Below are 27,244 nucleotides of genomic sequence, written 5' to 3'. Positions count from 1 at the left end.
CATAACTCACGAGGCACAAATCCCAGGATCCAAACAGGAAATACTAGGCACACCTGGCAGAAAGGTTTGGGTGACCAAAGCAAACCCTGTTTTCACTTTTAATACAGCTAATGTTGTTTGGCAACTGGGGAGTCATGTACTGTATATATACCAATAGTTATGGGCCAAAAAAATGGCCCAAAAATGGGGGTCTTGGTTTACATTCGGGTCAGCACTGACCTGACCCCCTCTGAAACCTCTGCCAGGCCTGACATGAGACCTAGTAGTCTAGCGGTGGCTGGGACAGGAGGGATCCCTCCCGCCTCCTGTCCCAGCCGATTCTAAGAATTTTTTCCCCTCTCTCTCACCTCCCCCACGTAACTTTAGTATCCCTAGTAGTCCAGTGGTGAATCGCGGCAGGTGCAACCTCCTTTCACTCCTGCCTGTGTAGAGCTGCTAGCTGGCTGCTGCAAGAACTCACGGCAGCCAATCAGCTAAAGGTACGCAGGGGATGCGGGAGGTAAAAAATTCTTAGAATCGGCTGGGACAGGAGGCGGGAGGGATCCCTCCTGTCCCGGCCACCGCTGGACCACCAGGTCTCGCAGCAGGTCCAGTGATGGCCTGCAAGACATCGGGAGGGAGGGAGGGAGGATAGGGTACAGAGCCTGGCAGGACAGGGCAAGGCAAAGCACTGCACTTGAATATTAACCCAACCCCCAGTTTATATTCGAGTCAACCTTTTTCGGGAAAAAACAGTTACCTCGGTTTATATTCAAGTATATACAAATTTTGAACAAGTGGTATGTTTAGGGAGATGACTATAAACACTGTGAGGCTTTTCTGGCCTATGAATGCACCTTGCTTACTTTTCACATTTCCACTTCAGATTTCTTTTTATGCAGCATTTTCGTCTTTGTTATTCATTCTAGAGATCATGCAGTATTGAAGACCCAACAACTCACAAAGCATGGCAGTCCAAAACCAATATGTATATACAGCAAGGATAATTTTAGATGAGATTCTGGAGTGATTGATACAAAGCACTGTCACTTTTTGTTGAGGATTTCATTCTGTCTGGTAGATCGACATGATGTCAACACAATGGAAAAATAACTTATTTTGAGACATGAGGCTGCTTCATGTCATAATTTTTTCCTTCAATTATGCTATCTTCAGGTTTAGAAACACAAAGCCGACAATTAGGAGATATCGATTAATAGGGGGTAGTAGTAAAGCCAGCAGGTAGAGAGCTGACATTAAAAGGTCAGAAGATGAAGTTCCTGTCCTGCTGTGTTTGTTCCACAGCCCTGAAATGATTACCCTCCATCTCCAGAACAGATCAAAACCATGCAAATAGCTCAAGCAAAAGCAAATGAGAGAAGAAAGAAACAAAAGGAAAGGAGTAAGAAAAACCAGAGAGAAACTAAAAGCCAATAAAGACACCTTGCCTGGGGACTTCAATGTCTCCTGACCCATCTTACAAGGTATGAAGCTATCTAAACCCATTAGCACTCCAGCCCCAGAGTAGCCAAAAGTCTCTCCAAGGCTTCCAGCTTCTGGTTGGCTTCTTCGATAGCACTGTAAGTCTGCACATTGCTGGTGATGTGGAAACGGATGTCATCGATAAGCGGGATGGAGTCGGTCTCTTCACGCTCCTCCACCGCTTCAGCGTCTTCTTTCACCACAGTTGCAAATTCTTCCAACTCCACCATCTATAAAAGAGCAACCATGAAAAAAGTAAAATGTCTGTCCCACATTCAGTGGTTTTAGAGGTGTGAACGGTGATCCCCATCCCAATCATATTGCCACCATCCCTGCACCGAACCCACATTTAAAGATCTTGGAAATTCACACAAAATAAACAAACAGGAAGTGACGTCAGAGGAAGAGCTGATGCTGGCGCGAGCAGCGGGTTGGGTTTGCTGCTTGCGCTGCAAACGTTAACGAGGTACGAGGGAAGGGGCGCATGCGCGGTAGTGAGGGGGAGCAGGTGCTGGCGCCTCCACCAAGACGGCACTCAGGGTGGATCGCCCCCACCCCCTTACAACGCCATTGTGTTCAATAAACTGGACATAGAATTAAAGAGGAGACACTTTCATGCTTATCAAACGCTCACTTTCTGTTCCTTATATTACTTGCTACTTAAAATTATGTGTGGAAAAGAAAATCCAATGCCTATGTCAGCTCTTGCCTTCAAGGGTGGAGAAGCACATAATCATAACGCCTTGGTGGCTGAGACCTTTTACCTTCTCAATGATTTTTGCCATGTGCTCTGTACACTGGTCCTCCAGCCGGGTCAGCTGAAAGAGCTTTGCTACTTTCCAGATGCCGATCACGTTGTCTTCATCAAGAGTCTGGGCCAGGGTCTTCCCACACAACCTCTTGAGCCCGGGAAGCAGGTACATGTCAGCCAGGCACAAGACATCATAGACATTCTCTAGAGAGAGCTGCAAACAGTGGGATATGCTCAGACACATTTGTCGTGGCTCAAGTAGAACGAAATCATCTGAGAAGTCAATGGTGTCTATCCTCCTACTTGAGGGGAAAAAAAACCCCTTGAAATTTTAAAAGAGAGCGCACACATGCAGCTTCCAAAGTGAGATTAGATCAAACTTTTTCCTTATGCTGTATTCAAGATCTGGGGGCAAGCAGTGCTCCAGATAAAACAACAGGCTCACGTATTAATGCTGTTCCTATGGCCCGGGACACCCGACTCAGCTTAAGCTTAGAGTAGACTCAGTGCATCTCATAGAGCAAAGTGCTGAAAACTGGGAGGATCTGATGGGCAAGATCACTCTTGACAAGCCTGGCTCCTTATATACACTAAGAGCGGATAGTGTAGCTGGTTTTAAGAAAGGTTTGGACAAGTTCCTGGAGGAAAAGTCCATAGTCTGTTATTGAGAAACACACGGGGGAAGTCTCTGCTAGCCCTGGATCGGTAGCATGGAATATTGCTACACCTTGTGTTTTGGCCAGGTATTAGTGACCTGGATTGGCCACCATGAGAATGGACTACTGGGCTTGATGGACCATTGGTCTGACCCAGTAAGGCTATTCTTATGTTCTCTAAGAACCTGCCACTAGCTTCTGTCAGAGGGTTGTTGAGCTCACCGAAACCTTGCTACGGACTCTTAAGTTCCTACAAAGTTCTATATTCATCTATCAGTACTAGACACTTTTCCAATTCCAGGGTGGCTCCTATGGATGTGGTGGAATGGAATCATTAGTATAATAATAATTGTTGTTGCACAAGGAGATGTTGTTAAGTTAGTAACTTGTTATAATGAGCTATTTTTAGAATTGTAAACTGCTATAGCCCTTTGGTTATTAGCGGTATATTAAGTAATAAAATCAAATCAGATGCCCATTCACAAAGTTCGTTAGTAGTGGGACTGTGATACCAGGTAATTTATACACCAGGCAAGTCTGCTTTTTCTTTTTAAAAAATTTCATTTGATTTATTAATTTTATATGCCATTAAAAACAACTAGGTTATGTGAAAACTGGCTGAGGAGCCGCCAGGAGAGAGGGTTAACTGTGCCACTACGGCAAGCTATATCGGATTGTTTTCTCTTCCACTGATACTAACGGATTACAAGAAGCCTGCTTGAGTACGCTAACCCAGCAATTACTGGGGGTGTGACAGATCAGGACCCTCCTGATGTGCCCTTATCAGAACTTACTTCCAGGTCCCTGCTCTGTCTCACACCTCTCTCCATCAAGCCACAGTCCTAGTGCCTGCGCAGACACCTCTGCTGTTCCTCCCACAGCCCCTAATATATTTACAGTTCAGCTGTCTAAACTGTATCAACGGAGTCCCACACTGCTCATGTAGCTTAGCTTACGATCAAAGCCAACAGGGCCACAGGAGGAAAGAAGCTGCCTCATATTTGGCAATTCTTTAGCTGGCGCCCCCAGCATTCACCTGGCTTGCCTCCAGCGACAGACTAATCCTAGCAAATATAAGTGAGAATGGTACAGGTGTAATTTCCCCAAATATTGGACAATTCTAAACAGGCTGAAGTGATGCAGGAAACCTGTAGCTGTTTTGAAATAACTAGCACTTAGACAAATTTATGAGACAGGAATTATATTATTTTATTTTTTTTTAGTGGTGGGAATGCAGGCATTTTTAGACTGGATCTTAGGGTTCCCCCCTCCTCACTGAGAATGCTTTTCATTTTCCTCCAGCAGCAGAGCCACTGAAGAGCCCTTCAGAGAGGTATCAGGAAGGCCTAAATCCCAAACCAATTGGTGTTTTCCCACATGAACAGTACAAAGCCAATAACCAGGGAGGGAACAAAGCACCACATGCTAGGTGGCACTCGTGAAGTCTTTAAAAAGGCAAAATGGGATAAACTGCAAAAGATAACTGGAAAAGAAGAGGAATGGAGGAACAAAACTTCAAGCTACAGCAATTGCATGCAATTGGAAGCTCACAAAAAAACAGGACTATTTTCAAACACAAGGGTGAGCATAAAACGAGTTTGTAAACACTAGCAGTTTACTTGCATTCACCTAAAACAGGTCTCCAAGAAGGCCCTTCCCCATTCTCTAAATGTCTCTCTCTGCTGTGACCAAGTTTGCAGGCATTAGGAAATTTCACTCAGTTTTAGGAGACGGAAAATCTTCTTAGGGTTTTATTTTGCCTCTATGCAAATAACAGGTAACTAACTATGTGTCTTTGAAATTTTATCCCACCTTTCCCAAACCCCAAATCTCAACTGAAAACTCATTATAAAGTTAATTATATCCTCATAACCCAAAAAAGAAAGTTGAATGTACAGGCAATCCCCGGGTTAAGAATGGGTTCTGTTTTTTAACTGTTCTTAAGTTGAATTTGTATGCAACTCGGATCCTGTACAGGACACAGTCTATAAAACCATTAAAGATTAAAGAAACAGTCCTCAAAATAAAGTACTGTAGTTTAAATAGAAAGAAAATCTAGAGCAGGGGTGCCCAACGCGTCGATCGCGATCGACCAGTAGCTCAGGAAGGCAACTCGAGTCGATCGCACTCGTGTTGCCGTCCTGATCTACGGGCCGATCAGCCTTCCTCTCCAGTGTTCTCCCTAGGGCCTTTTAGCTGGGCGGTCCGCCCAGCTGTCATCTGCCGCTGCTGAACATTAAAAAAAACCCCAAAAAAACCGGCTTGGAGATTTCAGCCCCTAGCGAACTTATGCTCCGGGCTCTAACGTGTGCGTGCAGGCTTCTCTTCTCTTCCCTCCGAAACCGGAAGTTATGCCCGGGGAGGGGGAGGGGGGAGAAGGGAAGCCTGCACGCACATGTTAAGAGCCCTGAAGCAAGCGTTCGCTACAGGCTAAGGCGGGAGACATGTTAGTGAAGCATTTCCTCTTCTTGCTGCCGGGTCCTGCCTACTTTCTGTTTCCGCGAAGGCAGGACCCGGCAGCATTTCCCCCAACAGTTCCTCGCGATGCTGGTCGGCCGAAGCAGGGACAGGTTGGGGCGTCGTCGGCTTTTGGGCGTGTTATTGGCGTCGGCTTTTGGGCCTGTTATTGGTGGCGGTTTGGGTCCTGGTCCCCGATGGCAGTTTGGGTCCCCGATGGCAGTGGCAGTGTCTTGGGGGAGGGCAGGGAGAAAGAAAGAAAGAAAAAGGGCAGGCAGGGAGACAGAAGGAAAGAAGAGAAACAGATAAAAAGGAAAGGGAGGCAGAGAGAAAGAAAGGGCAGGGGAGAGGAAGGAAAAGTTGGGGGAGGGAATGAGGTGTGGAGGAGAGGAAGCGTACAGGCTAAAAGAAGGGAAGAAAGATTGGATGCACAGTCAGAAGAAGAAAGTGCAACCAGAGACTCATGAAATCACCAGACAAGGTAGGAAAAATGATTTTATTTTAAATTTAGTGATCGAAATGTGTCTCAATTTATATCTGCTGTCTATATTTTACACTAAGGTCCCTTTTTACTAAACCGCAATAGAGTTTTTTAGCGCAGGGAGCCTATGAGCGTCGAGAGCAGCGCTGGGCATTCAGCGCAGCTCCCTGCGCTCTAAAAACTGCTATCGTGGTTTAGTAAAAAGGGAGGGGGGTATATTTGTCTATTTTTGTATGGTTGTTACTGAGGTGATAGTGCATAGAGTCATCTGCTTTGACCTCTTTGAAAAACCCTGGAATAGGAATGATAATTAACATTTTCTATGCGTACAGTGTGCGTTGTGTTTTTTTAAAATTTTATTGTTGGTAGATCATTTTGACTTGGTCATTTTAAAAGTAGCTCGCAAGCCCAAAAAGTGTGGGCACCCCTGATCTAGAGGGTTCTTTATCTGTCCCACTGTTCCCTCTCCACCACCACATCCAACATTTCTCCCTCTCATCTCTCTCTTCCCCATGCATCTGTACCTCACGCCCCTCCCACAACCATGACCAATATTTCTCTCTCCCTCCCTATGCCCAACAATTCTCTTTCTTCATTTTCCCATGTGTAGCATCTCTTTCCCTCTCACTCAGACACCCATGCCCAACAATTCTCCTTTTCTATTCCCTCTCCCATCTCAGCATCTTTCCCTCACTCCCTCCATTCTTTTATCTTGTGTCCCAAGTTCATGCTCCCCTCCCTCCCTCCTTTGTCTGAAGTTTCCTCACTCCTTTCTGTGTCCCAACGCTCCCCTATTCCTCCCTTCCATGTCCAATGCGCCCCTCATCCTCTTTATCATTTGCCTCCCTCACGTGGGTGTTATCTCCTCCGGCCTGTTCCTACCTCCCTGCCGTACTTCTCTTCTCAAAACCACAGCCACAGGTCCTGCACATGGTCCACAGCTGACCCTAAAGCCTTCCATCTCTCTTGGAAGGCTTCTGGGTCAGTTGAGGGCTGCGTGCAGGACCAGTGAGAAGAGAAGTGCAGCAGGAAGGAGGGAGCCAGTTAGAGGAGGTAACACCTGCGGGAGGGAGGCAAGTGAGAAGGAGGACGAGGGGCATGTTGGAACATGAAGGGAGGAAGAGGGTCGCGTTGACACATGAAGGAAGAAGCAGGACCCCGGTTTGTAAGTACGAGTCCAACATAAGTCGGACATTCTTGAACCGGAGACTGCCTGTACTTTCATAATTCATGCCCAGACATATCATTGTGACCATGGATTTATGCTTGAAGAGATTTCCCATAGAAAGCAGCAGTCTATGGAGTTGGGAGTCACAGAAGGAGTACAAGTCTTTCCATTTCTTACTTACTCTGGTATTGGACAGGGGCCAAGAAATACGATGTCATGTTCTGCTACACCAAAATTCATTTTTAAAATGCAGTAAATTACTTGTCAAAAAGGAGGTACTGAAGCAACATGAAGAACCAAGAAATCCACAAGCAAAGTACTAAACAAATTGAAATAGATAAATTAGAAAAATTCAGCTATTTCCACGCACAAGAGCTGCAACAAGCTCTGTGCTACCATCTAGTGGCAAGATTCAGTTGTTTGTACAACCAAAAAGGCCCAATATTGTGTTCTACAGTATTTTTGGATGCTATAAAGTGCTATTTGAGAAACAATAGCAAGTAGCTACCACATTTCTAGGGATGGGGGGATTTATGAACTTATGTTTTGTATTTTATTTTCAACTTGTTTCGAGCTGCTTGGCGAGGCAAACATATCAAATAAATACATATAGGAGGCGAGCATATTGAAACTGTTTTCAATTCCAAATTCCAGTCCACCTGTCTTGTATTCCCTCTGCAATTCCCCCACCTGAGCACTGTGTACAGATGCACCTTTTTGTCCAGTTTGTCTGTCTTAACTAGACTGTAAGCTCTTTCAAGCAGGGGCTTCCTCTTCTATGTTTTGATGTACAGCGCTGTGCATGCCTAATAGCACTATAGAAATGATAAGAAGTAGTAATCGTAATATTAAACAAAGAAATAAATGTAAATGTTGATCCTTAAACTAGTATGGCAAAATGGATGTGAATATCTTCAGCTCACTGAAGTCTGCTAGAATTTCAATCTTAACACAATTTTCCATTCTTATTTATATTTATTTGCTTATATGGTGAGCTCATAGTAAAGATTTTGAGCATAATCAAAACTGAAGGTCTAAATAGGAAGAGGGCCAACAGCAGAGGTGAGGGGGCTTTTTGGCCTTACTGTACCTCTGTGTTGTCACTGTAGATGTAGTAGAGGACCCGGATGAAAATGTCTTCAGAGATATTGTGAAGAGTCACCACAGGGATGCTGGGCTGTGTCTGCAGCTCTCCGCTCTCACAGAAATGGTCTTCCAGGAGGGCCTTGAAATAATCACTCCGTCCGCAGAAGAAGGCCTGTAAAGGACAGATATAAAAAAAGCTAGCACCATTTCAGCAAGATAAACTTAAATGTACAAATCCTTTCAGTCAGAGAACTACCTACTCTACCTATTATTAACTCAACTTGAGCTCAGGTTTGGGAAGGTGAGTAATCAAATCTAAAATCCAAATGAAGCTCAATCCAGCCTGCCCCAAGTTTGCTGGGCACATTTCTTTTTTTTTTAAATTTTTATTTATAAATTTTCCATTCTTACAATAATTGAATCATATTAAATATTATTAATTATTACATATTTATTATATTATCATTAATAATTCATATTATTTAAAATATAATATGATAAATATTATACAATAACATAAAAATATAAATCCCTTCCCCTTTTTATATAACATGTTTCCAATAATTAATCAAATCCCACCCCAATCATATATAATTTTTATCATTGTGCTAAGAAAACTAATCATTAGAATTTCTATTGTTCATCTTTCCAAAGAATTTTTTCAAGGGAGGATACAATATTTGAATATTATAAAAAGATATAGTAAAAAAAATAAAAGTAAAAAAGTAAATTACAAATATACAAGAAATCCCTAAAATTATCATCAATATAACAAATTGTTCAAACAATGTTAAACATTAAAAAAACACATCTAAAAACAGAAAGTATATTACAATAGTCAAACAGCATTAAAAAATCCCAAATTAACTCACATGCTAAATACAGAGAAATCTCAAAAGCCTGTAAATTTAAGATTTGGTTTCAATCTCACCTCAACAGCAGCACATTAAGATTCAAACACAAAAGGCCAAACTGAACAAACCACATTAACGAAACGGCCAAAAAGGGACAGGGACAGAATTCCATCATTTGTTTTATTGCTAAGGTTAATAAAATGGACGATACATAAAGTCAATAGAGTTGCAATAGAAAAAAGCGTGTTCATGTCCAGGGCAGGATTAACCAATAGGCCAAGTACACACGTGCCTAGGGCCCAAAATGGTCAGGAGGGGCCCGATGAAGGAGGGCATCAACATTGTTTTTTCCAAACAGCGATGGGCCCCTCCAGCATCGATTGGCAACGCGGGCCCCACCCTGATCGGCAATGTGCCCCCCCCCCCATCGACAGAAAGTAAGACAAGCAAGCAACGTGGGTAAGAAAGGCAACAGGAACTGTAATTGTGCAAGTGGTGCTGCTTGCTCAAAGCTTCCCTCGGATGCAGCTTCCTGTTTCCACCGGGGTGCATGGTGGGGTGGGGTGGGGCGGGGCAGGGGGGGGCCCAGTGTACTTGTGTGCCTAGGGGCCCTGTTCATGTCTTAGCCTCATAGTAGACAGAGAGTCCACATGCAGTCAAAATGCATTTGCAGAATGGAGAATCCTTGTAGGAGACAACAGATCAAAAAGCTTCAATGCAAAAAGGAGTTAAGGGATCCTTTTATTAAGGCATCCATAGAATATAATGGGCACGTTAGCATTTAGCATGCCCTAAATCAGTTAGCACGCCTTAGTAAAAGAGGGGGTAAGTCATGCAAGACTTTATAAGTTAAAAGATAATTATCATACCCAATTTTAAAACGTTAACAATCAATGCAAAATTATCCCACAATACCAACTTCCTTCCAACTGAGAACGGCAAGAGAGACAGCCTAGTGTGTTTATCACACTGATCTCAAATTACTTCGCACCCCAATAAATCTCCTACCTTATGGCAAAGGAAGTTGTAATCTGCCACACGAAAACACACATCTGGGCAACAGTTGAAATTGTCTGTACTATCAAATGGCAGCTCTCCATATCCGACCTGAAAGAATGAAGAGATAATGTAAGTACATATACACACACACGCATTATATATATTTATCATTTTAGGGTACACAGCACCTGGAATGCAAAGAGAAAAGTACTTCTAAGTCTCCTGCAGACCAATTCTTGCAGGGCCTCCTTCAGTCAGTCAGTCCTGTAATATTTGAGGCAATAGCAAATTTCTAACTTTGAGTCTCCTGTAAGGGTCAGTCACTCAAGAACCTAGGCTGTCTCTTTGACATTGGTCACACAAAAAGAATTATAAAACTGAAAATTGCTGAAGATCTGAGCAAGATTCGCCCAGAACGACTGCAGGTCCCTCTGGTGTCCCACTGGATCGATATGGGACACACAGAGGGGGATGTTAAATATACAGGCTAAAAGATTGTTTGGTGGAGATATGTCTCAACATTTATTAGTGGAAGAGCAAAGATTTATATTTGAATGGCAAACTTTACATCCGAGAGGGCTAAATGCTGAAATCGATTGGTTTCAGATGTGATAGCTGAACCAGCAGTGGATTGGTGGATAATCCTGAGAGGAAATGCTCTTTCCAATGCCCTTCTCTCGGTTTAAAAAGGCTTGGTGTAAGATTGTTTGAATGGAACAGTTCTTCATGGAAAAGGAGCCGAGTTGAGGTATTGATTGGACAATATTTTCAGTTTCTAAGAATGAATTTTAGGTTATATTGCTACAGTTATCTAGTGTGAGTGTATTTGAATGGGTTTTTTTTTATTGGTTATATATTTCTTAGCGTCACCCTCCTGATGAAGCATTTAAAGGGTGAAACTCAAGTCAGGCGGTCAGTCCAATGAACACATTTGAGCTTTGACACTGGATTGCTGTGTTGAGACCATTCACTGCCTTGTAGATTAAGATAAGTGATGTTAAATGATTCAATATGAAGTCTATTATATAGTTGGAACGGCAATGTGGGACCGTGAGAGTGCTGTGATGGTCCCAAAAGCAACCTTTGCTTTTGAACACTAAAGAACTTAGGTTGAGGGTCTGAGAACTTCACGCACAATTTATTTATTTGTTTAATTAATAAGTACTCTATATAAATATATCTGTGATAGAGTAAAAATACTTTCTAGGCAATGTTTTTAATCTGCACATTAAGTTAGAAGCTTCTATCCCCTGTTATCCATTTTCCAAGCAGAAGAGCCTTAACCTGTTTTTATAAGTGGAGGTGCTCTATCCCTGCCGGTGGAGTAATATTGGGGGGGAGGGGGGGAGGCAGGGGGCGGTTCGCCCAGGGCATCATCCAGCCTGCTCCTCGTGCCAACGGCGGCTCTTCCTCTGATGTCACTTCCAGGACCCGCGCCTAGGAAGTGACGTCAACGGAAGATCAGATGCTGGCACGAGCAGCAGACTGCGGTTGCTGCTTGCACTGGGAACATTAAAGAGGTACGGGGGGACTATGTGGAGAAATGAACTGTTTATTCTATTAAAAATTGACTATTTGGATGTGGCCCTGGTCGGTGGAGAAACTTTTGGGCCTTTGGGCTCCTATATGGGACAGTCTGTCACATAGAGCTCGAAGTGCTCTTTTGAATTTTTGACACTGGAGTGCTTATGGGGTGGGGATTTTTGGTTTGCTATAGTTGGGATCTGTGAAGAAACCACACAGTAGACTTTTTTGTCGTTTAATCCCATTTACAGTTGTGATTTGTATTCAGATTGTTGTATGTTTTGTATTAAAAATTTCTACTTAAATAAAAATTATAAAATCCCCCCCCCCAAAAAAAAAACAAAAGAAGCGGTACAGGGAAGGGAAGGAGTGTGTGAGTCACGAGGAGGCTGATAAGGAGCAGATGGGGATGGGGGCAGGGAGAAGAGGGCACCTCTCACCCTTGCTACGCCACTGATCCCTGCTATTTCTTTTTTTTTTTTGCCTTCTCTAAACTTTCAATTCTGCTATGTCTTTTTTGACATGAGGCGACTAGGCTGCACCCAATAGTCAAGTTTCAGCTGTACCAGAGACCTGTACAAAGCATAATGATTTTCTCAATTTAAATGGTTAGGCCACAGCGATTCCTTTTCTAAACTCAGAACCTAGCATTTTGTATCTGTATATTCAGACACTGGGAGGTGATGGCTGAGTTTTAGGCATCTTTCTTACATTTTAAAACATTCAACACAAAGATACAGAACAATTGTAAGAGTGTGAAGCTCCCCACCCAGAAGCATGAGCTTTTAACGGATATTTGTCCTTTCCACAGCCAACTGTAAACATTAGTTCGGGTTAAAAAAACAAAACAAAAAAGACAGACATTTCTCCTAACATGAGCAGCTGGAAGATCTGTTCCAAAACAAGAAAGTATTAACAGGAGATTTCTGCATTAGGAAGGGAGTTTCAGCTTTATCTAGAGCAGGGGTGGGCAAACTTTTTGACTCGTGGGCCACAATGGGTTCTTAAATTTGACAGAGGGGCCAGATGAAGAGCCACTTCCACTTCCTGGGTGTCACTTCCACTACTGGCCAGTGGCCTGACGCGTGCATCTCGCAGAGCTGTGGCCAGCCATGGGAGAGTTCCAGGTGCACCGGGTGCTGTCTGCATTACTGCGGCCGCTCAGAGCGCTTGGCCGTGGCCCGCTTGGACGGCTCCATCGAGATCTTCAACCTGGCCGCCAAATTCGGCGGGCCAGATTAAAAAAACTAAACGGGCCGGATATGTCCCACGGACCGTAGTTTGCCCATGTCTGATCTAGAGAGCACAGGGAAATGGAGCTTCACTAAACCCACTGGGAAGCAAGGTTTTTATCTTCAGCAGAGCCCTACCCTGAGTTCAGCAGGCAGGGCGCAGTCTGCTAGCAGAGCCAGGTCCTCCTGCAGTCTACAGTTACCTTGAGGCTCAATCGTCAGCACTTTCACCCAGGTCCCAGGCTTGGAAGACACTAAGAAAGGAACAAGAGAACAGAAAGGGGAAAGTTAAGACAAGTCTTTGCAGAAGGCTGTGCTTTGCTTGTCAGCAGTTCAGCCCTGATTCTATGCTTTGCTAATAAGCATATTTGATAAGAAATCTGAAGTGCACTTATTGCACCTTATTAAGTGGGGATGAATATTAAGTAAATTCATTGAGTTTTTGACGTAACTTAAGTGGAATAAATTATGTGATTATGATGTAACTGAATGCATTTTGAAACTGTACTGTCCTCGAACTATTCTGAATGTTTTAACTGTTAACCGCTTAGTTATAGACGGTCTAGAATTTTTAGAAATAAAGTTCGCCTAACGGTAGGCGTCAATATCATTTAATTAGGCAATAGGCTTAATTGGTTTTCTTACACCCCACAATTGACGTTAATTGGACTTAATTGAAAGTTAAGCATTTAACTAGAAAAACTCTAAATCGTCCTTATCTATCGTTTATCTCTATACCCGAGTCATCAATGCTAAAATGGCATATCTTTGAACGTTGGGGGCTAGATGCACTACATAGGATCGGTAAGACTGTATGGGTCCGCTCCAATCTGATTTTTGGCCGATTCTAAAAGAGCTATTGATGTAGAAAAAATTTTGCATGTATATGAATCACACGGAGGTTTGTTGTAATCCTTATCTCTCCCATCGGATTGATTGCTGTGAGAGCGACTCACACACATGCACAGAGCCGGCAGGGGACACCCGAACAGCCAAGAGACAGGGGAAGCCTCCTGCCACTCAGGACCCAGAAGCTGTGTAAAGTGAGGAAGTCTTACCAAACTCGTACACCTTTTTACATTTGACCTCCAGCTCCTCAATGAGGTCCTGAAGCCTGCACTGCTTTGCCAACCTCTTACAGTCTTCCACGTGTTCCACATCGATGTCCAAGCGACCTGCCAGAGAAGCAGCAAGATCTCATCACCCTAAACCAGAACTTTACAACACATAACAGAAAGATAGGACAGCTCCTTATTTAAGAGGGCAAGAGACAACAGGAGATAGCCCAACCTAGATATCCCAGTTCCCATCTCAAAACATAAATCTCACCCCTCCTTCTCTCATTTCTGAAGGTTGAAACATACAATAGACGCTTTCTGAACACATAATATGTTGCACCATTATTTCATGACCTTAAACTGGATGAGAATAGACCATTGATGTTTTCAGATGGCCCTAAACTTTAGAATTCTATGCCTGTTGAATTACATATTTTTCAGAATTATGATGTATCTTAGAAACTGTTGAAGACTTACCTGTTCAAACAGGCATTTGGAAGTGAGATGACTTCTTAAAAACTTTTTTATTTTAATTACCGTATATATTCAAATGCTAATTTTCTTTCTTTTAGTCCCTCTAGACTGGCACAGAAATGGATGGGTTTACGTTTCCCTGCCAGCAGGTGGAGACTGAGCCACTAACTTTTGGCTACAGTACAAGTGGGCTGTAGTGTCCCTCTTACACTCAGTCTTTACGAATAGCCAAGCAGCAAGCAACTAAACTGAACAAGCACCAACTCCAAACTCGCACGGAGAAGACAACTTAAAGAGTCCAAAATCGGACCATGGAACACTGTTGGATACCGATTAGAACAAGAACCTTTCAGAATGCCCCACACTTCGCCAGCTAAACCAGCCAAACCAAATGCCACTGCTTTTTAAGCAGGACCCCCAGCCGCATGTAAATAAGCCTTGCACATGGCTAACACAAAATCAGGGCTAAACAATTCTGGCGGCAATCCAGAAATCATAGCAGGAGCAGAACACACATTTAAGACCTGTTCCTGTCATTCTAAGACAGGAGGAAGGTTGCCTGAGGCTGTGGGCAAAAAGGATACACTTCCCACCAAAACTGAGGGAAGGACCATCAACAAACTGTCACCTGAAATAATATGCGGCACTGAAGCCAAACTCACCCCTGCCGTTAAAGAAAATCCGCTAACCACTCCAGCCATAGCAGTAAGGGAATCCCCAGCCTCCCCAGCGGTCTGAAATACCAAATCTGCCAGACCACCAGCAGATGAGGAAACCCTAGTGTGGGCGGCAGGTGAAGCCTGGGCATTACCACCGCCTCCTGCCGACAAGCTGTGCGTGCGTGAAGGGGAGCCTGACACACTAACATCAGAAGCTAGGTCCCCCTCAAGGCGGCTGGAACATTTCATGCACCCGCCAGCCGCATCCACCACTTGGTGCCCCATAAAATGCACTTGTGCTGCTGTTTTGAAGCGCTCATAATGAATGTGCCAAAAACCTATGCATAACAACGCCGTACAAAACGGTGGCCTCAGGACCACTGTATGCTCCTTTTATTTCACATAAGAACATAAGAATTGTCGCTGCTGGGTCAGACCAGTGGTCCATCATGCCCAGCAGTCCACTCACACAGCGGCCCTCTGGTCAAAGACCAGCACCCTATCTGAGACTAATCCTACCAGCATACATCCTTGTTCATTATGAACTTGTCTAACTTTGTTTTGAATCCCTGAAGGGTGTTTTCCTCTATAACAGACTCTGGAAGAGCGTTCCAGTTTTCTACCACTCTCTGGGTGACGAAGAACTTGTGTCTTTTTTTTTAATTATTTCTCATAGCTCACCAGCTGTATCAAGAGAGTAGACCCCACAGGCACTCTAAATTGTAGTCTGTGCCTAGCTGGTGGCCAGGCGTACAGTTAAGGCTCCTCTAAATTCAGAAAACCTGGGAGAAATGGGAGGGGGACGGACGGATTCAACTTCTCTGAGTGTGGCACTCCCTGAGGTCGGTAGGACCCCCAAGCTCAGTCTGAACAGCAAAAGAGAGAAGAAAGATTCACTAAATCAGATCCATCAGGCCCAAACAAATCTCAGCACAGACTGCACAATCTTTCCAGTTCACCTGCTGGAGACTGAGAAAAAACTGAGTGTAATTGGGACTGCACAGCCCACTTGTACTGTAGCCAAAAGTTAGTGTCTATGTCTCCACCTACTGGCAGAGGAGCATAAACCCAACCCTTTCTGTGCTGGTCAGGAAGGACCCTAAAGAATGAGTGACCTAGTAGTTAGAGCACTGACCTAACAAATACTGCTGCTGTTCCCAACCCCCCGTGCTTCAGGTATAAGATGAGATTGTAAGCCCTCGAGGAACAGTGTACCTGAATGTAAGGTATGAGCTAAATCTAATGAACCAAAAATAAAATAATGAAGGATCTTGATGCCATGTCCCAGCCCCAGTTCTAACCGCGATGGAAGCTCAAAGAAACACAATGCAACTTGGAGGATAAAACAGTTTTTAAAAAGGCAGCACTTGCAGAGGCAGCCACTGGCTACAAGATCTCTCCCCTTCAGTCCAATTCACTGGGAGCTCTGAACAACTATCAGCTTAAGAGGGAGAAACTTCCTCCGCATCCAAAGTTAAATGGAACAGAAATGGACCACCCTTGCCAGCAGATTCATCACCCCTAGCTGTATCCCCAACCTAGCATCTGTTTGTCTGTCTAGATCTTAAGCTCTTCGGAGCAGGGACTCTCTCCTTTGTGAGTCTATACAGCGCTGCGTATGTCTGGGAGCACTCTAGAAATAATTAATAGTAGCAGTAGTAGAAAGTAGGCAGCTGGTAATACTGACTCTGTATGGATTCCATAAGCAGCAGCAAGTCACTTACCCATATACAGATACTGCAGAATCGAGCCAAAGGCAGCAGGATTAATCTGGAATCAACCACACAAGAGTAATTTAAAAAGCAGGATATGTGCTTAATTTTATACAATAAGAGCAAGACTGCCCTCCCCCCCCTTAAACCACCATTCTGACTCTTTTGTGATGCTTGTGTGACCGAACATACTCTGACTTCATGGAGACAGAATTCCTTATATGCAGACACATTCTTTGCCTAAATTTAGCGTTCTGTTGGGTTTTTTTGTACATATACAGCAGAAGTTTCTTAGAGACCCCAGAAATAGAACATTGCCATTTTTCTCAGCATCACACCAGACTCCAGTTGCTGGAATAAACATTGTCTAGCACTGCCTTCCATGGTTTTGGCAGATTTCTACTGCTTCAGACAGAAACATTTTTAGGCTGGTGTTCTAAACCTAAAGAGCATTTTCTGCTGAGAGTACACAGTATAGCACTGTCAGCAGTGAAAGTGGGTCTAGCTGTGCTGATCTGTTTCCTGAATGAGCACCACCTCCTCCTCCAGCCTTACCAAAGGGTGTTTCAGTCCAATTGCATTTTTTCCCTTCCATTTAGCTTCAAACATTTCTGCAAAGTAAGTGCTGCGGGCACTGAGGATACAGCGGTGGGCACGGAACGTCTCTCCATGGACAACAAAGACGGTGTCACTATGACAGCCTTGTTCCAGCAGCCTGCACATGGAGAAAAGCAAAGCCACATAGTAACGAGATGATAGGCTCAATTTTCTCTTATCCAAACACCAGCAAAAGCAGATCTCTCTCAATACCTCATACATCTCTGTGGCTATCAAAAAGACCCCTCTAAACTCTGGTGTGGTCATTAAGCCCACAGCCATCTTCTCAAGCAAGAAGCCTGTGTGTGTCTGTTTAATCTTAAACTAAAAGCTGGACTGGCTCAAACTGCTATGGAATCGGGGTCTGAAAATTTTTACAGAAAACAGCAATTCCATGAGGCCCTGATGCCCAAAAGCCTACCATGCAAGTAAGACTGGATGTAATCAGTCTTACTTGCAAGGCAGCTCTGCCTCCAATGCTCAAAAGGGTTCTTTTTCTGGCAGGTTTGGAGCTACCGTAGGGGTCTGTGTATCTGTTATATGGAGTACGAGGTATGTCTTGCTCAGCTGTTAGGCACGGGACATACACTCACTTAACAGACACAACAGCTACGTCCAAAATCACTCTAAAACTTGCCCAGAATCAAACCCACAACCTGAGGAGCTCTAATCACTGAGCTACTCTGCACACCTGTACACATCTGTGCTGAGCTCTGATAAGCATCAATACACACATACAAAGAAAACCCTCAACCTCAGACCTTTTTTTTTTTTTGCTCTGCACACTGTGCACAGTGGTTAGAGCTCCTGCCTCAACAACCTGAGATTGTGGGTTTGATCCTAGGCAAGTTATAAATTAAAGAAAAAATACTCCGGCAATCAGGAACTGCACTGGACCTGCACAATTTGCTCTTTTGCGCAGGCATCAGGCACAGTTCCTCTTTTTACTGTGTCTGATTTCAAGAAAGCCTGGGATAGTCAAGTGGGATCTCTTAGAGAGAGGAAGAGATAATGGTTACTGCAGATGGGCAGACTGGATGGGCCATTTGGCCTTTATCTGCTATCATGTTTCTAAATAGCGAGCATATAATTTGCATGTTTTTTGTGCTGAGCATAGCCCAGCAAAACAAAATTGTTCCCATTATTTTTTACCGTGTTACTGGAGCTATGTGCATCTTGCCTCGAGTCTCCAAAGGGGTTAACGTCAGAAGCAGCGAGAGTCTTTTTCACCTGAGAGTTCAATTTAAATGTGCCTGTAATCTCTTTTAAAATTTTACATGGACTATTTGTTCCTCTGATGCCTTAATCTCTCAACACCATGAGATCTTCGGGCACGAGAACAACTCATATGAATAATTTCTCATTGAGAGGAATCGAGTCCATTAGTAAAATTTCACTCTCTTTTCTATACTTACCAACTGCGATATGGAATGGACGACCTCCTGAAATTAGATTGTATTTAACTCTTCAGATCTTTTCCAAAACCTTAAAAACCACTGTTTCATCGCTTTTTAGGCTATACCTCCAATGAAGGTTAACGGATCTTTCTTTGTGATCTAATTATGTAAACCGAATTAAGCTCCTATTTTTAGGCGAGGATTTGGTATATAATACTGAGAATTAGATTAGATTCCTGCTGGTCAAATGAATGAAATAGGAAAGTCTTAAAGGAGATCTGGTAATCAGAGATAGTTCTAGTTAAGACAAGGATCATTTTGCAACTAATGCCTCTTGGGAGAGTAATTCTATAACTGGAGCTCATCTGCAAACCATGCGCTATTAGAAATATGCACCTAGCAATAAGAATAGGTTTGGCTTGGGTTTTTTTGTGGGGGGGGGAGGGATTTACTAAGTGCCTTTATGAAAAGTGATTCCCAAACCTGTCCTGGAGGAACTCAGCCAGTCAGGTTTGTAGGATACCTTCCATGAATGTTCACAAGTTAGATTTGCATGCAATGGGAGGCAGTGGATAGTCATTGTGGATATCCTGAAATCTGACTGGCTGGAGTTCTCCCAGGACAGGTTTGAGACTCACCAACAGACAAGCAGATATGCTGTTATTCTAATGATGTAAGCATGCGATCAGATCATAAATCTTAGCGCCTACTTTTATACAGTCAGCCTTATAATGGTAATGGAGCAGTACCAAGAGTCATAGCTGTTCTCATTGGCTCACAAGTTACATGTTTGTTTCTTTCATTTTCATTGTTTCTATTCACCATAAGACTTTCTTTCCCTGTACAAGAAACTGCAAAGAGATGTTCCAGGAAAATCCACCCCAGATCACCAAACCTATTAACTAAGAGACGGTCAAGAATACTTAAAACAAAAAGCAATTGCCTTCTTTTGTAATTAGTCCTGTCTGGATGCTTCTCACATCCTTAGCTTTTTCTTCTAAAGGTAACAGACAGAAATAATCTAAGCAGCTCCCTTGGAATAGTTTGATATGCCCCTGTACAAAGTGAGAGGTGCTGACAGAAGCTTCAGCCAACTGAATGAGCTGACGGGCTGGTGGAAAGTATGGCCAGGGATCTTCTCTTTTTGTAGGCCACCCCCGATAGACGGCACATGTGCATGCCACGCTCACCGCTGCAGGAAGTCATCATAGTAATCCCGCTGCATGCACTTGGCAGTGATCTGCTTGTAGTCCTTCAGCAGCCTCCGGATGGTATCATCCAGTGCACCGTACAAACAGCGCTCCCCATCAAAAGTGTTTGCTTCACACTTTGCCCCTAGCACACGGCAGTAAAAAAAAAAAAAACAAAAACACAAGAGCAAAAGAACTTCAACAAAATGCACATTTGTAACAGAAATCAACTGATCTTGTATAGATCTAAATTCATGAAGTTCAGGGCTTCACTGTTTTAAGACCTCAGGAGCTCAAGCACAGCTGATTCTGGGACTATATTATACTCCCCGAGTCCAACCATTTAAAGATCTACTCAGTTAGTTTTACAAAAATCTAATGTCCGCAGAGCTGGATATATTCACAATTTTTGGGATAGCAAATAAATGCCAACCTAGAACACGAGCAGTATGGGATGAACATGTCACTTGCCAAATGAAGAATAACATGCACACCAGGAAATAAGGCAATCTCCTGCTTCTACACTAAATAAAGAACTACTTTAAACTTTAGTTAATAAGGCCTGAGGCAATGATTTTCAGGATATCCACACAGTAAGTGCATCTTCTGCATATTCAGTGAGGATAACTTCAAATCTCAACTGACGTGACATTCAAGGACCAGAGTTGTCTAACCATCTTTCTTAAATTGCTTCGTGCTTTGATATGCAGCATTTTCAGAAAAGTTGTGAAATTGAATCCATTAAATTAAAATCAGAAAACAGTGCTCCAAACCAGGTTTTCAATTCCCCCCCCACCAAATAACCCATGGCTGGCCTGTTCTGTACTGTTTTTTAAACACAGTTTAAAAAAAAAAAAAAATCAGAAAACAAATGATGAGAAAGTGAAAACTTTCAAGCTATAAAAGCCCCTTTGGCATCTTAGTTACAGATGCTTCAGTCTGCTGACAAGATTCATGCTCACTTTTAACCCATCCTCAAGCTCCACTTCGATTTATAGTGACTCAACTCGAGCTAAACAAACTCAAAATATAACCAACCAGAGCTGCCCTAGAGAGAATCATGGTTCTCATTTATTTGGGCTCTTTTTTCTTTTGCTTTCTGAAAGTAAAATCAATGAACTATAACTGAAAATCAGATTCAACTCTAACCCCTTAGTACCATAGTGGTTAGATAGAACACCAAATAAAGCCATGGTAAGTGGAAATAAAGGATAAAAATGTAACATGTTCTAGAAATTATTGAAATTTAAAAAAGAGTAGAAAAGGAGTATAAACACCCCATCTTATATAACAGGCAGTTGTCTATATGCACATTTGTTGACTATAGGCCAGTATGGACCAGTGACCTGTACACTGCGATACAGGTCAGCTATCACTGAGTGAAACAGGAAATGTTGGAGGGAGCAATGGGGATGACTGGTGGGAGCAAGGCACAACCCAATAAAACAGGGATGTACCATTCTTGATTGCATGGGAATGGCCATAATGTGGCATGGTGCAATGCAGCAGTAGCAACATGCTGAGCCTTGGTTGACAGCAGTGCTACCTGATTCACTGATGCGAATCGATTCACTGTCCGAGAAAATCGGACTCACCAATTCAGCAACCCACTTCCTGGTGAGACCTGACATACCTCCAAAGCCTCCTAAAACAGCAGCGGCTGCGGCGCTCTGAACGGGCTTCTGCGTGGCCCTCCCTGCCAGGGCCTTCCCTCTGCCACGTCACTGATAATGTTATTGGTGATGCAGAAGAGGGAAGCCCTAGCGGCGCATAGAGAAGAGAGAGGTAAAAATGGTGGACAAAGGGGGAGGGTAAGGAAAGATGGTGCATGGGGAGAGAGAAAGAAATGCTCCATGATCATGGAGGAAAGGAGAGATGCTGCATGGAGGGGAATAGAGAGGTTTGACCCAATGCATCAAGGTAGGGGGCGAGAGAGATGGCATACAGTGGGAAAGAAACATTTGGAACCTAGAAAAATACCAGGTGGACTTTACAGTCTATGACCCAGAAATATCAAAGAGCCAAGTTAATCTAATCATGTATTTTTAGTGGGTATAATTAATGGGCAGACTGGATGAACCGTTCAGGTCTTTATCTGCCGTCATGTACTATGACGCTCTTCAGCATTCTTGTATTACTTGTCATTGTTCCCGGCTAACTGTAACACTAATGCAGTGACCTCACTTTCTTGTTCCCACCATAAGCTGTGCCTTTACCGCTGGCTAGCAGATAGCGTACAAGCTCCTCATGTCCACAAAGACAAGCGTAGTATCTGTCAAACAAAAGAAGCGGAGAGGAAGACTTAAGAAAAAACAAGAACACACAAAACTGAATTTTTCAAAGAATCTTTAAATAAGCAAATCATGCTGTGCTGGTAAACTGAATGAAACCTGTCTATTCAGGACACTGGCTCAATGTCGACAATATTTTTTATGTTCGTAACCAGTCTAACATAGATCATACATGTCTGAAACCTGTAGACACCATTCAGGGATGTTTAGCGAGACAACGCTAAAGACCCACTTTCCTAAATAGTTTTGCCACAGACAAATCAGAAGCAGCCAGATTCTACCGCTGTTCAGCACCACTGTCTGGACAGCGATGGCAACATCAAAATACTCGTATTCACAATTTTGGAAAGAGCCCAGCCCTCAAGCTTTGTATATGGACAGAATGGTAAGCTCATTGGACATGCAACAATCTCCTGATTTCATGTCTGTTCACAAAACATTTAATATTCAAAGATGACATTCGGCAAGGGATATTTGGATTTGGCTCATGCCTTTTTCTGCTGTAGCACCTGGAATAAACAGGAGGATTCAGCGACTTCTCCAAAATTACTTTTTCACTGTGTATACCGTTTATATAGCCTGCACCCATGCTACATCAGTTTCTTAATATACACAATACAATAAGACTTGCTTTTATGAGTTCTAATTTTATTATAAAGGAACATATATTTAAAGTATTATGGGGCCACAGCTGAGTAGAGAATAGCTCTAATCCAAGACAAAAGACTAAAATGAAACGCAGTCAATTGCCCTCAAAAAAAAATTAATCATTCTTCATCTGCTGTTCCAAGTTTATTAATTTTTGTTATACCGTCTATCAAATATTGGCTACACAGTTTCCAATAAGTACTATATAATAAAATAAAGCTTAAAATAAATATAAGATCAAAAGGGATGCATAATAAAAAAGGGGTTCTAGACAGATACACCTAACATGAATTGCAGGAAAGAAGAAGAGGGACAGTAAATCAGTATTTTCTTAGAACTTACAGAGGTGTACTGTCCCATTTATCACGGACATTCAATTCCACGTCTCTCTGCTCAACAAGATATCTGCAAGAAAGAATCCATTAAAAAAATGTAATCTTTCATTTTAAGCTTGAAGTGCACAGCACACATTGTACAGAGCTCGTCCTCCTGTTCCCCCTGCTAAACTTCCTCATTTGAGTGTTTCCAGTCTCTAACAAAATTTTCAGTTCTTTCAACAATCTAAGGCGGACTTTTACACAGGTGCACTACTAAGCAGCGTACATTAAATGCCAAGCTGCTTAAAGACTAGTGTATGTATAAGAAGGTAGATGATTATATATTATAGGTGGAAATAAGAAAGAGGATTGATTATGAGGGCTGTAACTCAGAAAACGCTAACTCTGTATTGTAACACCTTTACAGAAGCTCATGTATTGTAACACCATTACAAAGCTCATATAAACTGCTCTGGATTGATTTCCCCCAGTCATTAGCAGCACTATAGAAGCTTTCAATAAAACAATATACAGTATTTATATAAGCACTCTCGTTACAGAAGGGGGTTGCTGACTTCAGACAAGGATAAACTGCTCTCTCAGAACCCCTGAAAAATCCTAGAAAGGATTTTCTGGACATACACAGCACCTTTCCACACTAAAGTATGTCATGCTCCTAAGTCTTCATCATCCACAGACTAAACAGGTGTCTCTGTTTTCCAGCATTAACTTTTATGGCAAGGCAGATTTCCTTCTGCATGCGAGATGTGAATTCGTAAAACTTTATAATTATTACAGTGAAGTGAACCTAGACTTTTCTTCAACAGCTCTCAAACTACCAGGTTTACAAAATACTATTCCACTAATCCATCATTTATTTAGGCTGCTAAATCTATGCCCTGCTTTTACAATGAAACAGACTGGTGTGGACAAGTTAATATTCAGAACAAATTATGTGTGATGCCTACCCAAAAAAATCTCACACTTGTTGATTTCTAGCAGTTTCTAGGATTTAGTGAAGAAAGGATATACCTGAATGAAACCATGGTCGCTTTCATGTTGCAGTGAGGCAGGGTATGACATGCATAAAACGCAATACTATAGCTTAGAAAACAAGTGCAAAGCATAAAATTACATGTTGAGGCTAACAGCAACCCTTAAAACCCATACACTGCAATGCACTTGAGAGTATGAAGAATGTAATCGTTAAATATCATTTACTATTGATAATGTATACCCAATTATAAAGATCAGAAGAAATTAAAACTATACATCTGTGAGTCTATAGTACTGCCTGTTTGTGCTTTGGACAGTTCTGACAGCTCTAGGGGGTGATCAGCTGTTTATGAGTCTGTGAACTGGGCTGAGATCCAAAGCAGACATCAGCAGAAGAAGAAGAAAAAAAAAAAGGATTGTAAACAAGCAGAAGAGCACTAGAAGGACAACACAGGGAACCACTGAGAAGCTTTTCACCAAGGGGGACAGAGAACAAATACCTACTTGCTGCCAGGGAATAAATGCATCAAGGGAACATAATAAGACCCCCCACTCACTGCACAGGAGTCACCTCCCAATCTGATCCTCATTCCCCCACCACAATCCTACAGAGCTACCACTAACCCCTCCCCCCAATTCCTGCTGAACTACCACTTGTCCACCCTCACCTCTGCACAGCTGCCGCTTGCCCCATTCCCACAGAGCTTCTATCTACCCCCCAACATATTCCTGCAGAGCTACCACATACCCCCTATCCCTGCTGAACTGTTACTTACCTCCCCCTCCCACCTGCCTCACAGCACCAATCCTGCACATCTTCTATCTCCTCCCCACATATTACTGCAGAGCTATCACATACCCCCATCCCTGCTGAACTGTCACTTGCCCCCCATCCCGCTGAACTGGTCTCCCCCTCCCACCTGCCTCACAGCACCCCAAATCCTGCACATCTTCTATCTCCCCCCATATTCCTGCAGTTACCACATACCCCCATCCCCACTGAACTGTTACTTACCTCCCCCTCCCACCTGCCTCACAGCACCCCAAATCCTGCATATCTTCTATCTCCCCCCCATATTCCTACAGAGCTACCACATACCCCCCATCCCTGCTGAACTGTCACTTGCCCCCCCCCCATCCCGCTGAACTGGTCTCCCCCTCCCACCTGCCTCACAGCACCCCAAATCCTGCACATCTTCTATCTCCCCCATATTCCTCTAGAGCTACCACAAACCCCCCATCCCTGCTGAACTGTCACTTGCCCCCCCCCCGCATCCCGCTGAACTGGTCTCCCCCTCCCACCTGCCTCACAGCACCCCAAATCCTGCACATCTTCTATCTCCCCCATATTCCTGTAGAGCTACCACATACCCCCCATCCCTGCTGAACTGTCACTTGCCCCCCCCCCCCGCTGAACTGGTCTCCCCCTCCCACCTGCCTCACAGCACCCCAAATCCTGCACATCTTCTATCTCCCCCCCATATTCCTACAGAGCTACCACATTACCCCCATCCCTGCTGAACTGTCACTTTCCCCCCCCCCCGCATCCCGCTGAACTGGTCTCCCCCTCCCATCTGCCTCACAGCACCCCAAATCCTGCACATCTTCTATCTCCCCCCTATTCCTGCAGAGCTACCACATACCCCCCATCCCTGCTGAACTGTCACTTGCCCCCCCCCCCCGCATCCCGCTGAACTGGTCTCCCCCTCCCACCTGCCTCACAGCACCCCAAATCCTGCACATCTTCTATCTCCCCCATATTCCTGTAGAGCTACCACATACCCCCCATCCCTGCTGAACTGTCAGTTGCCCCCCCCGCTGAACTGGTCTCCCCCTCCCACCTGCCTCACAGCACCCCAAATCCTGCACATCTTCTATCTCCCCCATATTCCTGTAGAGCTACCACATACCCCCCATCCCTGCTGAACTGTCACTTGCCCCCCCCCCCTTCTCACCGCACGCGGAAGACGTCTCCCTTCTTGCAGCTGGTGAACAGGTCGCTGGTGTCCATGGCCAGGGGGGCGGAGCTCCGGTGCGGCACATTGAACAAGCGGAGGCTGGGCCGGGCGAGCGGAACGGGCGCTGCTGCTGCTGCTGCTGCTGGCGCGAGACTCGTTCGCTCGGTCGCGAAAAATCTCCCCAGCTCCGCCGCCCCGCCTCTTCCGGTCGCCCGTTACCCTGGCGACGCGCCGGACGACTAGGCCGCAGCCTCCGGAAGTCCCACATTCGAGCAACTTTATTAGCCACTGACAAGCGGACACGAAGCCGAGCAGCGGCAGGCTGGTGCCTCCGGTCACTGCTCGGCTCACACGGCCTTAGGTGGACTCAAGTCAAACCCTTGGCGGGGCCACATTTGGGATTTGTAGGGGGGCTCAGAAAAAAAAAAAAAAAAGAGTTAATGTCTTATTCAAGAAATGACAATTTTGCAAGAGGTAAAACTTGGCTAAGTCTCAATAATAATATTGTCATTTATAGCTAAAGAGACTCTTTTAGTTTACTTTTGTGACTATGATAAATATACCGAGGGCCTCAAAAGAGTTAATGTCTTGTTCAAGAAATGACAATTTTGCATCAGGTAAAAAACTCTTTATAGTTCAGAAATCTTCCCTTTTGGCTAATTAATATTGCCATTTATAGCTAAAGAGACTGTTTTAGTTTACTTTTGGGCCGCGAGTTTGAGACCCCAGGGCTCCACTATGAGCACAAATCACTTTTGAAGCAAAGTCATAAAGAAACAGGATCAGGTACTTCATAAGAAGATTTCAGTCATTTATAGAAGTAATAGCTGAGATGGGACTGAAGAGTTTCATGATGGTCCCAAACTAGTTCTCCTAGTGGCGCCGTAACACTAAATCTTTAATTTATTATTTTATCATATATTGTTTTGGATAAAATTGGTTTTCATTGGAAAAGACATATGCTGATGTTTTGATGATCTTACCTAGAAGAGCATATTAATTTATTGGTATAAACTCCTGTTGGTATTTAGTCCAGAAAAAGGAGGATGGGAAAGCAATGGAAGTAAAGTCCAAGGGGTTGCCAGATGGCCCTGGGTTCGGGTTTTGAAAAGCTTCCAACTCGGACTGCATCAGGAGGGCATCTGCTCATGCAATGCGGTGACGTCATGCGCTTGCGTGTAACTTCATTGTGTTGTGCATGCGCAGATACCCTTCTGAATACGGCTCTGAGCACGAAAACAGGTGGGGGGGGGGGCCCAGGTAGAATTGGACGGGCCT

The 27,244-nt window shown here is 43.8% G+C and overlaps 1 protein-coding gene across 4 annotated transcripts; it reads right to left on the bottom strand.

The window, feature by feature from the left end:
* Positions 1–1,456: 1,456 nt before the first annotated feature.
* Positions 1,457–26,198, bottom strand: ABTB1 (ankyrin repeat and BTB domain containing 1). 4 transcript variants are annotated; one of them, XM_033926255.1, is made up of 12 exons: positions 25,964–26,198; positions 23,038–23,100; positions 21,955–22,028; positions 19,757–19,901; positions 17,128–17,287; positions 16,585–16,630; positions 13,728–13,844; positions 12,808–12,923; positions 9,923–10,021; positions 8,065–8,232; positions 2,226–2,426; positions 1,457–1,691 (listed from the first exon to the last, which is right to left on the bottom strand). In XM_033926255.1, exons 1-12 carry the CDS (start codon positions 26,017–26,019, stop codon positions 1,485–1,487), a joined length of 1,452 nt encoding a protein of 483 aa, XP_033782146.1. In that variant the 5' UTR covers positions 26,020–26,198; the 3' UTR covers positions 1,457–1,484. The 4 variants fall into 4 exon arrangements, with proteins under 4 accessions (XP_033782146.1, XP_033782147.1, XP_033782149.1 ...); XM_033926256.1 differs by having other exon boundaries at positions 21,973–22,028; positions 25,964–26,197; XM_033926258.1 differs by lacking the exon at positions 25,964–26,198 and having other exon boundaries at positions 21,941–22,028; positions 23,038–23,066.
* Positions 26,199–27,244: the final 1,046 nt, after the last annotated feature.

This window comes from Geotrypetes seraphini, chromosome 17 (assembly GCF_902459505.1).
Source record: "Geotrypetes seraphini chromosome 17, aGeoSer1.1, whole genome shotgun sequence".
In the NCBI taxonomy this organism is placed as follows: domain Eukaryota; kingdom Metazoa; phylum Chordata; class Amphibia; order Gymnophiona; family Dermophiidae; genus Geotrypetes; species Geotrypetes seraphini.
This window is presented reverse-complemented; position numbering and strand designations above follow the sequence as displayed.